Source organism: Balaenoptera borealis (assembly GCF_965194805.1).
Source record: "Balaenoptera borealis genome assembly, chromosome: 3".
NCBI lineage: Eukaryota > Metazoa > Chordata > Mammalia > Artiodactyla > Balaenopteridae > Balaenoptera > Balaenoptera borealis.
In genome coordinates, this window is record NC_138866.1 from 171,287,894 (window position 1) to 171,304,182 (window position 16,289).

At 34.8% G+C, this 16,289-nt stretch overlaps 1 protein-coding gene across 14 annotated transcripts in view; it reads left to right on the top strand.

The window, feature by feature from the left end:
* The window catches only part of MLLT10 (MLLT10 histone lysine methyltransferase DOT1L cofactor), a 251,930-nt gene that overhangs the window by 165,264 nt on the left and 70,377 nt on the right, over positions 1-16,289 (top strand). For 11 of the 14 annotated variants that reach the window (XR_014242616.1, XR_014242617.1, XM_082385304.1 and 8 more), the window contains 2 exons: positions 8,573-8,825; positions 12,119-12,688. Coding sequence is in view for 12 of the 14 variants with exons in the window: in XM_082385304.1 (XP_082241430.1) it covers positions 8,573-8,825; positions 12,119-12,688 (823 nt within the window). In the remaining 2 variants the exon portion in view is untranslated. The remainder of the gene's footprint in view (positions 1-8,572; positions 8,826-12,118; positions 12,689-16,289) is intronic. The other 3 variants (XM_082385307.1, XM_082385308.1, XM_082385309.1) reach the window with 1 other exon arrangement.

Sequence of the window (16,289 nt, forward strand, 5' to 3'; positions counted from 1 at the left end):
TCCTCATAGAGTGAGTTAGGAATTATTTCTTCTGCTTCTGTTTTCTGGAAGAGGTTGTAGAGAACTGGTGTAATTTTTTTCCTTAAGAATTTGGTAGAATTTACCAGTGAACCCATCTGGTCTTGGTGCTTTGTGTGTTTTGGTGGGGATGCTTAATTATTAATTAAATTTCTTTAATAGATACAGGCCTGTTCAGATTGTCTGTTTCTTTTTGTGTGTAAAATTCCTTGATTATCCCTTAATGTCCATGAGATCTGTAGTTAATGTTCCGTCTTTCATTTCTGAACTACTGTGCCACCAGGGAAGTCCCTGCCTCATGTATTTAATGTTTTGTTTTTAGGCACATACACATGAAGGATTGTTGTGTCATCTTGTAGTCTTCATACCTTTGTTGTTATATAATGTCATTGTTTATCCCTGTTAACTTTCCTTGCTGTGAAGTCTACTCTGTCTGAAATACAGCTATTCTTGCCTTGTTTAGATTAGTGATAGCATGTTATACCTTTTTCCATCCACTGATTTTTTTTTTTTAAATCACAATGTGTCTCTATATTTACTGTACCTGAGTCTTGTTTTTTTGATCCACTCTGACAATTTCTGTCTTTTAATTGGCATATTTAGACCATTTATGTTTAGGATGATTGTTGATACAGTTAGGTTAGTATCTACAAAACTTGTTACTGTTTTTTATTTGTTGTTCTTGGTCTTTGTTCCTGTTTCTGTCTTCCACATGTTTTCTACCTTTTGTGGTTTTAACTGAGCATTTTATACGATTCCATTTTCTTTTCATTTCTTAATATATCAATTATACTTGTTTTCCTTCATGGTTGCCCTCATGCTTGCAATATATCTTTACAGCGTATCTACGGCGTCTTTCAGTAACACTATACTGCTTCATGGTAGCACAAGTACCTTATAATAAGAAAATATTCCTAATTTCTCCTTCCCATCTTTTCTGTCAATGCTGTCATTCATTTCACTTATACATGAACATACATAAGCATATGAATGCATAAAACTATATAATCAGATACAACCATTGAGCAAGCTATCTGTTAAGGTCAATTAAGAATTTAAAAAATCAAAGTTTAATTTTACCTTCACTGATTCATTCTCTGATGCTCTTTTTAATGTAAATCCATGTTTCTGACCTGTTTCATTTTTCTTCTCTCTGAAGAACTTTTCACATTTCTTGCAAAGCAGTCCTACTGGCAACAAATTCCCTCAATTTTTGTTTGTCTGAGAAAGTCTTTGTCTTTCACGCTTACAGGATAATTTTGCAGTGTGCAGAATTCTAGGTTGTTTTTTTTCTCGCAACACTTTAAATGTTTCACATCACTCCCTTGTTTGCATTGTTTCTGAAGAGAAGTCAGATGTAATTCTTATCTTTGCTCCTTTGTAGTTAAGGCTTTCCCCCCTTCTGGCTTCTTTGAGTGTTTTTTCTTTTATCTTTGATTTTCTGCATTTTGAATATGATATGCCTAGGTGTTGTTTTGTTTTCTTGCTTGCTTTTTGGCATTTATCTTGGTATTCTCAGAGCTTCCTAGATCTGTCATTTGGTTTCTGACATTAATTTGGTTAAATTCTTAGTCATTATTGCTTCAAATACTGCATCTGTTCCTTTCTTTTCCTTCTGGTATTCCCATTACACCTATGTTACACCTTTTGTAGTTGTCCTGTGGTTCTTGGATATTGTTCTCTGTTTCATAGTTTCTTTTTCTCTTTGCTTTTCATTTTTGGAAGTTTCTATTTTCATATCCTCACGCTCTGAGATGCTTTCCATAGCCATGCCCAGTCTACTAATGAGCGCATCAAAGGAATTCTTCATTTTTGTTATGGGTTTTTTTATCTCAAAGAGTCCTTTTTAATTTTTTCTTAGAATTTTTTTCTGCTTACAATATCCATCTGTTGTTGCGTGCTGTCTATTTTTTACGTTAAAACCCTTAGCATACTAATCATAGTTTAAAAAATTTCTGGGTTGGTAATTCCCACAGTCCTGCCATCTCTGTCTTTGTTTCTGATGTTTGTTCGTTCTCTTCACAACGGTGTATTTGCCTTTTAGTGTGCCTTGTAGTTTTTTTGTTAAAAGATGTATATGATTTACTGGATAAAAGGAACTGTGGTAAATAGGCCTTTAATAATGTGATGGTAAGAGGGACAGGAAGCATTCTATAGTCCTGTGGTTAGTTCTCAGTCTTTTGGTGAGCCTGTGCCCCTGGACTGTGAACCTTACAAGTGATTCTCACCCCCTACCCTGCTTTGCTGGGACAGGATACTGGTGGGGATTGTAGTTGGGTATTTCCCTTCCTTCACGTACTTGAGGCTCTGATACAACCCCAGCAGATTATGCTCTGGTAAAATAGATTCTCCTGATAATAGGCCTTATTAAGAAGAACAGAATACCTTGACATGTTAGAATAGTTCCTTTCTGCCTCCCCTGCTGGAAGCATGAGTGTATATTTTTCCTCTGGTATTCACTGTCAAGACTTGGTAGAGCTCCTGGAGGTAAAACTTGAAAAGTGTGAGGGTCCTCCTGGAGTTGTTTTTTTTTTTTTTTTTTTTGGTTTTTTTTTTTTTTTAATGAGATCTATCTCTGCCTTACCTTTATCTTTTTTAAAAAATAAATTTATGTATTTTATTTATTTATTTTTGGCTGTGTTGGGTCTGTTGCTGTGCGCATGTTTTCTCTAGTTGCGGTGAGCGAGGGCTACTCTTCATTGTGGTGTGTGGGTGTCTCATTGCAGTGGCTTCTCTTGTTGCGGAGCATGGGCTCTAGGCATGCGGGCTTCAGTAGTTGTGGCACACGGGCTCAGTAGTTGTGGCTCCCAGGCTCTAGAGCTCGGGCTCAGTAGTTGTGGCGCACAGGCTTAGTTGCTCCGCAGCATGTGGGATCTTCCCTGATCAGGGCTCAAACCCATGTCCCTTGCATTGGCAGGCAGATTCTTAACCTCTGCACCACCAGGGAAGCCCTTCCTGGAGTTTTTAATCTCTCAGACTTGTCCACACTGAGCCTTCAACAATTTGTCAATTACACTTGAGGTTTTCCTACCCTGATACTGGCTGCCATGGAGATTTCTGTCTGGGTACGCTCTGATTCCCTTTATCTGTCTGTCTTTCTCTCTAATTTTGGTGGCAGTGGTTTGCCCTGTGACCTTGCTTCTCTGATGGATCTAAGAAGAGTTATTGACTTTTCAATTTGTTAGGCTTTTTACTTGTTAGGATGGAATGAAGACTTCAAAGTTCCTTATTACATGCTGACCAGAAAGTGCTAATATGGACATTTAATGCTAAAAACTTTGTTCTAAGCCCCACTTACAAGTTACGATATGTTGTATTTTCATTTTTACTTAGTTGAACAAATACCTTATGGTTTCTTTTTGATTTCTTCTTTGACCATAGGTTACTTAGAAGCATTTTATTTACTTTTGAAATATTTAGGGGTTTTTCACGTATCTTACTGTTGATTTCTCATTTAATATCTTTGTGTTATAATTTCTTTTAAATTTTTTTGAGGTTTTCTTAATGACACAGAACATGGATTATTTTGTTTTTCTGTGTGCTTTCAAAAGGATGTGTATTCATTCTGCTCTTATTGTATGAAGTTTTTCTATAAATATCAGTTAGGTCAAGTTGACTTATATTGTTTAAGTTCTTTATATCCTCATTTTTTTGCGTCTGTTTGTTCAGTCAATTATTGAAAAAAAGATATGAACCTCTCTTACTATAACTATACATTTTGCTGTTTCTTTGTTTTCTGTATTCAGTTTTTGCTTCATTTATTTTGAAGGTCTCTTATAATTTGCAGAAACATTTAGGATTTTTATATCCTCTTGATGAATAGACCTCTTTATCCTGGTGGTAATTCTTGTTCTGAAGTGTACTTTGTCTGATATTAATGTTGTGAATTCAGCTTTCTTTGGATTAGTGTTAGATTGATATGTCTTCCCCATACTTTTAATATCTTCTGTATTTATGTTTTAAATGGGTGTCTTGTAGACAACATAAAGTCTTGAGTTTCTTTTTTCACTGTACAATCTCTGTCTTTCAATGGGGATGTTTAGGTAATTTACATATAATGTGATTATTGATATGGTTGTATTTAAATCTATCCTTTGTTAGTCCTTTTTAATTTGCCCATTATTTCTCATCTTCCTATTTTCTTTTTTTTCTCATTGAATATTTTGTATGATTGCATTTTGGCTGATTAGTAATAATTGTATTATTTTATTAGTTGCTTTAGGGTTTCTATATCTTTAGCTTGTCACAGTCTGCCTTCAAGTGATATTATACCATTTCATGTATTATATAAGAACCTTACAACTATATACTTCCATTGCTACCCTTTTGGCTTTGGGCCTGTTTTTGTCATGTTTTAAAATTTTTACATATTTTATAAACTTCACAATTCATTCTTATTATTTTTGCTCTAGATCATCAATTACCTTATAAAGAGACTTAAATAATTAAAAAGTCTTCTATATTTATCCATGTAATTACTGTTTCTAGTGCTCTTAATTACTTTGTGTACATCCACATTTCCTTTGTTGTTTTCCTCCTGCCTGAAAGACAACCTTTAGCATGTACTATAGTGTTAACCGCTGGTGATTAGTTCTTTCAGCTTTTTTATCTGAAAAACAATTATTTTGCCTGTGTTTTTGAAAGGTATTTTAGCTTGGTATAGAATTCTAGGTTAATGATAGTTTGTTTCTTCTAGTACATTGAAGATTTTACTCTTCTCTTTTCTAGCTTGCATCTTTTTCATGAGAAATCTGTTTTCATCCTTATCCTTGTTTCTTAGCACATAAGCATATTTAACCGCCCCCCCAGCTGCTTTTATCATTTTCTGTTTGTTGTTGGTTTGTAGTGAGAAGCCGTATGATTATGATGTGCATTCATGGCATTTTCTTTATGTTTCTTATACGTGGGGTTAGTTGATCTGTAGATTTATAGTTTTCATCAAATTTCATAGTTCTTCTATTATTTCTGTATTTTTTCTTTTTTCCCCCTGCTATTATTATTTTTAAGTCCCTCCCCCTCCCTCCCCCCTGCTCTTTTTTGGGTACTGCAGTAGCATGTACATTAGGCTTCTTAATGTTGTCCCATAGCTTACTGGCACCCCTCCCCCCCTTAAAAAGTCTTCATTCATTTTGTGCTTCATGTTTGATAGTTTCTGTGCTGTATCCTAAGAATTGGGCTAGTGAAAAATGTGTGACTTTTATGAGAGACTTGAATAGTATATAATTTTATTTATTTATTTATTTATTTATTTATTTATTTATGGCTGTGTTGAGTCTTCATTTCGTGTGAGGGCTTTCTCTAGTTGTGGCAAGCGGAGGCCACTCTTCATCGCGGTGCGGGGGCCACTCTTCATTGCGGTGCACGGGCCTTTTCACTGTCGTGCCTCTCTTGTTGCGGGGCACAGGCTCCAGACGTGCAGGCTCAGTAGTTGTGGCTCACGGGCCTAGTTGCTCCGCGGCATGTGGGATCTTCCCAGACCAGGGCTCGAACCCGTGTCCCCTGCATTAGCAGGCAGATTCTCAACCACTGCGCCACCAGGGAAGCCCGAATAGTATATAATTTAAAAAAAATTTTTAACAAGCATTATTCTGTTTCACCATGTTGGTGAAAGGCACAGCTACTGCTTGTTTTCCTTCCCTCTGCCTCCTTCTTCCAAACATGGATTACAGAGCCTTGTAGAATAAAACCTAAGGCAAGCATACCTTTAAAATATAATAACTGCTATTTCTTTGGTTACCTCTGATAGCCTTTGATTAATTATGAGTCTAAAAATTTGTTTGAAGTTAGAAATATTTTTTGTTCCTAACTAATGCTATTTAGTAGGTATATTGGCTTTGCATCTCATCTGAGGACTAATAATTGTAGTTGGCCATGAAACAAAAATCACACACATTGTAGATGTCTATTTTAAAAGATTCATTAAGTTGCCTGTAAATCACAAAGTGTTTATACACTTCTCTAAAGACTGTCAATATAGCCAGATATCCAGTTTTCTCTCTAGTGGAAAAGAAGAAAAAGGAAGGCTATATTTTACTTAGTTGAGTACCAATTGATGTAGTTAGTTTGCATTTTATGGTCAATTTACATGAATATGTATTTTTAAGCACTATAGTGGCTCTCAGAACAATGAGATACTAATGCTGTGAGAGTTACTTAGGTTGTGAAACTGACTGAGGAAACAGGTTTGTGATGTTGGGGGCATGTATAAAAGTTTTTTTAACTGTTAGAATCTTCAGCTAAAGTTTTTTTTTGTTATTTTTTTTTTCTTACTAAGAAACCTGTGGTATCTTTTTAAAAAAATTTATGTATATTTTATTTATTTATTTATGGCTGCATTGGGTCTTTGTTGCTGCAGGCGGGCTTTCTCTAGTTGCAGTGAGTGAGGGCTACTCTTCGTTGTGGTGTGTGGGCTTCTTATTGCGGTGGCTTCTCTTGTTGCGGAGCATGAGCTCTAGGCATGCGAGCTTTAGTAGTTGTGGCGTGTGGGCTCTAGAGCGCAGGCTCAGTAGTTGTGGTGCATGGGCTTAGTTGCTCCGCGGAATGTGGGATCTTCGGGACCAGGGCTTGAACCCGTGTCTCCTGCATTGGTAGACAGATTCTTAACCACTGTGCCACCAGGGAAGTCCCTGTAGTTTTTGTTTTAGTTTTTGTTTTTGTTTTTGTTTTTTGTTTTTTGTTTTGAAACTTACAAGGTGTTGAGGTTTGTAAAAAATAAACGTTATGGTTTTATTTAATATGACTTTGGTCACTGAAATTTGTTTAATTTTCATTAAATGCTTTCTTTGTAATACCTTCTCTTCCAAGTATCATGTTTTCATTGGATTTATGGACATATTTATACTTCAGGGGTAAGCAAGTATATTCTATTAAATGACTGGGAAAATTGACCAACCCTAATTTAGATTATGTGGAAACAGCATATTTCTGTTGTTGGTATTCTACCCAGTTTTCTCTCCTATTCCTTATTTGACACATAGAGTACTTGAATGAAGAACCTCATTGTGTTTTCTTTAGATGACTTTTAAACTTCACTAGGGTCAAATGAGTGGGTTGGAAAATCTCAGGATCAACTTGAATTATTGGAAAAAAATATTGGAAAAGTGAAGTGTCAGGTGATTTTGAAAGTGACCTGTCTGGATGGGAAAGGTAGTCATCCATGAAATTTAATCAGCTTAAATATGATTGTTTTGTTAAATGGGAGTGTGTTTTCTCCTGAAATTTAGTTTGAAAACTTTTTTCTTATTTGTGGATTATAGTTTATTACAGTAGTGATTAGTTTTTTATGAGATCATAATGTCTCTTGTACTTGATGGTGAAAATCTATTCTTGGCAGTGAGATGCTGTGGGGTGCAGCAGCAACACGGGGCAAGTAGCAGAAAAGTAGTAGTAAAGATTTGGTTTTCAAAACAGTTGAAGTTTCCTCTTACTCCTTTTTTCTGAACACTGATTTGCTAAAAATGATTTGCTAACAAACCTGATTTTTATCGTCACTTTCTCGTTTTTAAAATTTATCTGATGTTTTGTACTGAGTGGTTGTTAATATGTGAAAGATTCCAGTTTTGCATATTTTCAGATTTTTCACTTGTGTTACATTGGAGATTTCAGATAGAAGTATTAGAAAATTATTTATTTATTCAACAGAAATTTAAGGCTAGTTATAGTTCAGGCACCAATTTAACAATGGCAACAAAAATCCCTGACCCTTTGGACCATATAAATCTTTAATTTCAAAGCATGTTGATTAATTTACATCTGGCATCACACTTTCATAGTCATTTAATTTGTCATTATTTGCATGCATCTTATATTAAAATGATTATTAAAAATGGAAACTGTTTAAATTTGTCTTTATCTTGCTTTGTTTCCCTACCATAACTAATTATAGGGGGTGATTGTGAATCAATTTTATGGTATAATTGTACTTTTAATTTTTTTTAGAAATCTTAACTGCAAAATGTAACTGTTTCCTCAACTTAATACTGGGAAGAAATCTTTTCTGTTTCAAGGTTTTAAATATTTCCCTTTTGAAAAGCAGCCTTCACCTGAATTTAAAAAATTCTTGCTCTGACCTGTGCTAGATCTGTATAATATAATGGATATAGTCAGGTAGTGAAATTGTAGTACCTTACTTCTCTCTAGCTGTTGCCTTTCAGTGATGAACACTAAAGCTGATTTTAATTTCATGTCTAAGAAGTAGATTGTTCTTGTTGAAAATTATGTTGCTTGAGAAACAAGTATCTTCTGTATTGCTTACTGTGTGTCACTTAATAAATACAACTAATATGTACTTTTACTAATTGCTGCAATTTGATGCTCAGTCATATTATAAATTATCTACATTTTTAACAGAAATATTTGTACCAGACTCTAAAATAAATTGTTTTTACATGATTTTCTTAGGCAGACTGACTTGTTTTTATAACTGAAACTTTCATATGTTTATTTTTCAAGTCCAATAATTATTTATTATTAATGTGCCATCTTTTTTTCCCCCTGTAGCCAAATTTTAATCAGTTCTTTTTCCTTTTACTTCCTTTCTCAATCAAAATGTTAGACTTATACAAGCACTAGCAGCAACTCTATATCTGGATCATTGAAGCGCTTGGAAGATACTGCAGCACGATTTACAAATGCAAATTTCCAGGAAGTCTCTGCGCACACTACTAGTGCAAAAGATGTTTCAGAGGCTAGAGGGTCAGAGGGCAAAGGGAAGAAATCTTCAGCTCACAGCTCAGGTCAAAGGGGAAGAAAGCCTGGTGGAAGAAATCCAGGAACGACTGTATCAGCAGCTAGTCCTTTCCAGCAAGGTATTAATTATGATATTTTAGTTGAAATACTTGTTCTTGTGATGATCAATAGTAGTTAAGTTTTATAAAAGAATTTACCTTTTACTTATAACTATTGGATAATTAGAGATTATTTTATGATTAGATGCTATAGTAAGATTACTTCAAAGACTAGTATTCCTTCTTCAAATGTTTCTGGGAACTTTGCTTTCTTTTTGTGTTATGACCTGTGCTTCTAAAGTTGAACTGTAATTTTTTTAATGTTTAAATAGATGTGGAATAAAGTTTAAGTCTGAGGAGAAAAACAATAAAAGCTGGAGTTTTCCTTTCCTTTCTGCTCAACAGAAAAGTCATTCTAATTTATAAATTGTTTTTATTTGTCTTTCCCAGTTGAACACTAAAACTGTCAAGGTATACATTTTCAGTAAGTGAATAAGTACTGAGTAATTTTTAGGGGAGCTAAATAGTTCTCGGTAAATAATACTTGCTGATTATTAATGTATTTATTATAAAGCTTGAAGATGAAAGTAGAATTTTGCTCAGCCTGCATGTCTTTTGGTAATTATGGCTGCTGTATGTACAGGATGCCCAGGTAGTTTTGAGTTTTAGTTAAACAACAAATTATATTTTTCAGTGTGTGTCCCATGCGTTTATTTGGGACATACTTATACTGAAAAATAGTTTGTTGTTTAACTGATATTCAGAATTAACTAGGCATTCTGTGTTTTATATGACAAGTCTGTTTTATGGAGAACAAAATAACTCAGCTAAACCTTAGATTCTAGGTTTTTATTTTGAAATAAATATGTTGAGAAATGTAAGTGCTGAAACTGAGACAAATATATTTAGTAAAATAAAGGCCTCCTCTCCCTCGCCCCCACCCCCGCCCTTTGTCCCTTAGGAGTAAATGAGGGAAAAAGTTGTCCTTTTCTTTACCCTGTTAAAGCTTTTGCTGACAATAAAAATTATACCCGGAATCTACCAGAACATAATTTGAATATGTAGAGAGATGCTTAGTCTCCTGACCTCTTCATTAAAAAGTATATTCATATATTTTTAAACTAAGTTATTTTGGGCTTCAAGATTTTCAAGTCCTAGACTTTTTTTTCTTTTTGCCTCCTATAACAAAAAATTAGACAAGTAGAAAAGAAATGAAATGCTAAATTTGCTGTTTTATGTTTAATAAATTTACTGTATATTATTTTTATGATACTTTGGAAAACAAATAGTAAAACTGTAGTTTTTGGTTTTTTTGTTTGTTTGTTTGTTTTTGTCACATGGCTTTCGGGATCTTAGTTCCCTGACCAGGGATCAAACCTGGGCCACGGCGGTGAAAGTGCCGAGTCCTAACCACTGGACCACCAGGGAATTCCTGTAAAACTAATTTTTATGTAACTTCATTCACGTTTTGAATGTGATTAGCAGAATTCAGTCATCTCTTCTCTATAATTAAGACCTTATTTTGTACTTCTAAAATTGCGTTTTTGAGTTTTTAATGTTATCTTTGAAGTACTAATTCATTTAGAAAAGAGAGCTCTCATTTTCTTAAACTTCACAATATTGGAGAGTCTTTCCCTGCTTCTGTTAAGATATGGTAGAGAACGTGTTATGTTTTTATATCTGAAGTAATATCCTAAAAAGTTTTAAAAGTTGAAATTTAAAGGTAGGGCATTTAAGGTAATTGGTTGGCTTTTTTTTTTTTTTAATTGCAGGTAGTATGTGAATTTTAGAAAATACACATTTAAAATATTGTGTATACTAAGTGTTTTAAAGTATTTGCTATGCTGTCGTGAGCTTTTAACACCAGCTGTAAAAACAAAAATGTGCAGGAAAAAAACAGATGGTGACAGATCAGAATGGATAATAAAGAACTTCTTTATAGCTGCTAATTAAGTGGCAAATTGCAGTTATCCTTAAATGATTGATGTAATGTAAATGGCTTCTTAATATGTATATATTTTTTTTACACAGAAATGGCCTGAAAATGGTCACATAGGTACAAGTAATTTTGTAAATTAATAAGGCAGATATTCTCTTGAAGGAGTTAAATTTTAGAACTATTAATTGTTTTTAATGAGCCATTTTAGAAGAGCTTAAAATTTAAAAACCAAAACCTTGAGACTTTAGTTAAAAAGAAATTATTTCTTATGTGTAGGGAAAAAATATCTTTGTAAATATTTAGGTGGATTTATGTGTGATTACTTACGAATGTGCTCTGCAGTACAATTTAACACTTAACTTGGAATTTCCTTTCCACTGCCAACAGAACACGTTATTTTGAGCTTTCGTTTCTTAAAGACATTAGTTAAAACATGACATAGTTTAGTTTTATGAAACACAATAGATGTTGGTCAAAACTGAGTCTAAACACTTGTTACTTCATTTGGCAAGCGTGGCGAGAGTGTTTGATGAAGTGGGATGGTGGATCGAATTTGTTTCATCCCAGCCATTAGTTTTAACCTGGTAAATAAAAACCTTGAGGTTTTTATATCTCATAATGACACGGTGGGCTTACTAATATTCTTTAACTAAAGAGTGGGGAAAAAATAAGCAGTTGTGAGAGATTCATGAGAGGTGCCCCTCCTATGATTTTACTTTCATAAAAGCAATAACAGAATATAAGTGGCTGGTTTCTTTTCTTTATGCATCTCCATGGGAGGTGGACTGGGAGAATGTGAGTTATATCGATTAGGTTCCATATGATCATTATTAGATCAAATCCATGTTTTGGTGGGGTAGATATAACTGAATGATAACATTCACCAACATTATCTTGAAGTTAAAACTCAGAACTTACGACCTGAGCAACATCTTTTGGATCTTATTGTATGTTGGGAACATTTATAATCATACCTTCAATAATTGCAAGAAAGGAAGTTCCCAAAGCCATTCAGAGTTCAATCATAGTCATTTCAGAGTCTCCTTGAGACTTTGCTTTTCTTTGGTCCTTGCTCAAGCATACACAAGGCATTTGGGGGAGAGTAGAGGAATGCTGCCATGGTAAAAGGTAGGTTAAATAAAGCACATCTTATATCTTGGTAATTGTACAAGTAATAGCTTATAATTCAAGAGTTAATATTCAATTTAATAACTATAAAATAAGTATTTTTAGAATATAATTTTATAGATAAACTTGATTTCAGTAATAATCCTTAAAAAAAAAATCTAGCTTTGTTACGTACTGATGTCCTAATAAGTTTTATAGTTTTTTTCATCCTCTCTTTTTGATGATTGTGTCATTTCTACTGCTCATGGGAACTTTTGCATCCAATTTTTTCTTTTCCTACCCCATTTTTTTTTTTCCCCCACTACAGGCAGTTTTTCAGGAACTCCAGGCAGTGTAAAATCATCTTCGGGAAGTTCAGTACAGTCTCCCCAGGATTTCTTGAGCTTTACAGACTCAGATCTGCGTAATGACAGTTACACTCACTCCCAACAGTCATCATCAACCAAAGATGTACATAAAGGAGAGTCTGGAAGCCAGGAAGGGGGGGTAAATAGTTTTAGTTCCATAATTGGTCTCCCTTCAACCTCAGCTGTTATTCCGCAGCCTAAAAGCTTTGAAAATTCACCTGGAGATTTGGGTAATTCCAGCCTTCCTACAGCAGGATATAAGCGGGCTCAAACTTCTGGCATAGAAGAAGAAACTGTAAAGGAAAAGAAAAGAAAAGGAAATAAGCAAAGTAAGCATGGGCCTGGTAGACCCAAAGGCAACAAAAGTCAAGAGAATGTTTCTCATCTCTCAGTTTCTTCTGCTTCACCAACGTCATCTGTAGCGTCAGCTGCAGGAAGTGTAACCAGCTCTAGTCTCCAGAAATCCCCCACGCCGCTCAGGAATGGGAGTGTGCAGAGTCTTAGTGTGGGCTCCTCTCCACTTGGTTCAGGTAGGCTTGGCCACTTGTTTTCTCCCTCCCTCCCTCCCTCCCACTCTCCCTCCCTCCCACCCACCGCCACTGCCACTGCCACTGCCACCACCACCAAGCAAAATTTATTTTATTAAAAAAATTTTTTATTTATTTATTTATTTTTGGCTGCATTGGGTCTTCGTTGCTGTGCACAGGCTTTCTCTAGTTGTGGCGAGCAGGGGCTACTCTTCGTTGCAGTGTGTGGGCTTCTCATTGCGGTGGCTTCTCTTGTTGTGGAGCACGGGCTCTAGGCGCGTGGGCTTCAGTAGTTGTGGCACACGGGCTTAGTTGCTCCACGGCATGTGGGATCTTCCTGGACCAGGGCTCAAACCTGTGTCCCCTGCATTGGCAGGTGGATTCCTAACCACTGTGCCACCAGGGAAGTCCCCGCAAATTCATTTTAAACTATCATTATGATAATACTGTGAGTTGCTAAGTGACATTTAATTATCTTAATGAAAAGGGTTATGATCTTAGGAGGACAGTTTGGTCTTTGGAAAAGACATTTGGCACTAATCCAGTTTTACTTAATATAGGCTAAATAGTTGTTGGTTATTCATTTCTTTTTTTTAAGGAATATTTATTTATTTTTAAAAATTAAGGCTGTGCTGGGTCTTCATTGCAGCTCGTGGGCTTCTCTAGTTGTGGCACTTGGGCTCTAGAGCACACGGACTTAGTAGTTGTGGCACATGGGCTTAGTTGTAGTATGTGGGATCTTAGTTCCTCGACCAGGGATTGAACTCCAGCCGCCTGCATTGGGAGCTCGGAGTCTTACCCCCTGGACCAGGAGGGAAGCCCCGGTCATTCATTTCTTATGAAACACCTAGAATTAATTTCCCATTTTTGTTTTTGCTTCACTTGCATAGTATTTTAAAAATCAACTCAGAATTCACATTTAAGATGTGAGAGTTTTTGCACTGTTTTTGATTGGTATTTGTTTTGGGGCTTCCTTTCCCTACACTTCAGTTAGTCTTCATTTTCTCAACAATTCCTCACACAAATTCTACTTGAATTAACTCCATCTGGAGTATTTTTTAATCAGTGATAAATGATTTAAATTTATGGACTTTAAAAATCACATTTTATTTCAGGAGATATCTGAAATGACTTATATCATTTTTGTTTTCAACTGTGTTTACCAGTATTTTACCATTATCTTTACTGTAGTATGAATGAATTTATATATGTTCTTATTCACCACATTGGGATGCTTTTTTAACCTATAGTTTGTAATGTGAATATTATTTTCAATTTAAAAAATTTTTAAGATTCGTGTTTTTAGGAACTTAACAGTGTGTATATTAGCTAAATGTCAACATTTATCTTTTAAATTGCATCTTCAATTTGAGATAAATGATTTTAAATAAGTGTTGATTGTAAATCTTAGCCATGTTTTGATTTTAGATTTCTGATTGTAGAAATGATGAAATTTTGGCTTAAAAAAAACCATTATGGGTTTTATCAGTTCTGTTAGTTGATGGAGAGGATAGGTAGAAAATGGCATGGAAAAATAATAAGTAGAATTTAAATGAAGGTTGTTCACGTATATTATATAAATATAGAATTTTGGATTGTTTTTATAATTGTACAGATTAATTTCAGTAAGTAAACATAAGAAAAACCATTATAAGGGAGAAAAGAGCACATGTAAAGGTCAGATATGAAAAGTAGTAACTATTAACTACCATTTGTTTTGTGCCAGCATCTGTTAAGTGCTTTACGCTTATTAACTTGTTTAATCTTCAGAGCAGTTTTATGAAGTAAGGGCTATTAATACCCCTGTTTCACAGCTGATAAAACTGAGGCTTAGACAGACAAAATAAGTTGCCCAAGATCACACAGCCAGAGATTTCTTTCTCTTTTTATTTCTCATAGCTAGCTTCTGTGCCTGTGGTGGACCTGTTTGACAAATTTTTTGGAGAAATGAGTGGAAACTATGGAAGGATTGTTTCATTAGTAGTGTTAAAGATGGTTGAGAGCAAGATTCCCCAGTCTTAGCACTATTGACATTCTGGTTGGGATAATTCTCTGTTGTGCATTGCTGTCCTGTGCCTTGTAGGATGTTTATCAGGATTCCAAAACCTTACCCACTAAATGCCAATAGCACCCAAGACTCCCCCGCCCATAGTGACAGTCAAAAAATGTTCAGGTTGGGGAGGGGAGTATTGCCCTTGGTTGAGAACCACTGTTTTAGAGGGGAAAAATAATAAATTGCAGTGAGAAATAAGTTCATTGAAAAGATTTTAATATGTTGCACACTTAAATATACGTTTTATTTATATAGTATGTTTCCTTTGAGATCAGAAGAGCTTAGCAGTTAGCCATAGCCCCTAGTCACAAGAAATAAATTTAGACATTTCCTCAGAAAAAATTTTAGTTCATATTTATTTTTAGCAAGAGGCACAGAAATCAGGTGAGTAACATATTGAGAAAATTAGGCCTAAATTTGCTCTAATGAAAAGAGATCCTCACCAATATACTGTCCATAGGGGCATAGGGGGCATAGTCTGAAAATTACTGAATTTCAGAAATTGCATTTGATGCCATTTGAAACACACATCCTCAATTTAATGGACTTAAGCTATTGATTTACATTCTTAAAAGATTTTCCTAGCTGTTATTGATTTAGGGAAATTTTAGGTATGGGAAATCATGTTTTTTACACACTGATTACTTTGTGAGGGCAATGTTTGTGGTACATCTGTGGCAGAAAAATAAGAATTTGTATCCCTTTTACCTCACCAGTAGGTAGACAGAAATGTAGGGAGAAATTCCCATAAATGTTATTTCACCAAAATAAATGACTTAAATTTAGACTTGTCAGGATTTTTTTTTTCTTAAACTTGAGTTTTAAAATCACTCTGAAGAGTGTATATATCTTGTTAAAGCCATAATTAGGGAATAAGATTAGTTGTTGAAAACTATTTGAGGTAATATATTATTTAATCTTACACATTTTACTAAAAGTTTTATGACTAGATCAGAGCACTCTCTCACTGATAAGCGTAGTACTAAAAAGTCTATTCTTATCTAGAAGCTGGCTAAATGCCATGAGTATTTAGGAATTACGCCTTCTTACCATAAGTTAAGAATTGCTAACTGCTGTTGAAACTTAGCATGTGCTGCACACTGTCTTAAGCACTTGACAGGCATCAAGTATTATCGCTCATTATATAGAAGAGGAAACAGAGACAGAATTCTCACAGCTCTCAGTGGTGGAGCTATGCATTTTCCTTGATTCCAGAGACACTTAATTATAAAATTCAAGGGATGTTTGCTGATGAGGGTGTAAAACCTTGCTAGTATACTGTCAGTCATGCTTTAAGCAATGGGATCAACAAGAGAGTTTGAGCCAATAATTTAACTTGCAACAATAGTACCTCCTACTAGTATCAAAATGTTAATTTTTCCTTTGGACTAATTTTAGATTGAGAAAGCACTTAGTAATTGTAAAAGCAGAGAACTGGCTCCTGTATAAATAAGTCAGAAGGAGAAAATGTGTACTGTGTTATCAAGAATTGTTTTTCATGATGCCCTTTTAAAGATTCATGTGCAAGTAACAATTCAGGTGACCTTGTAA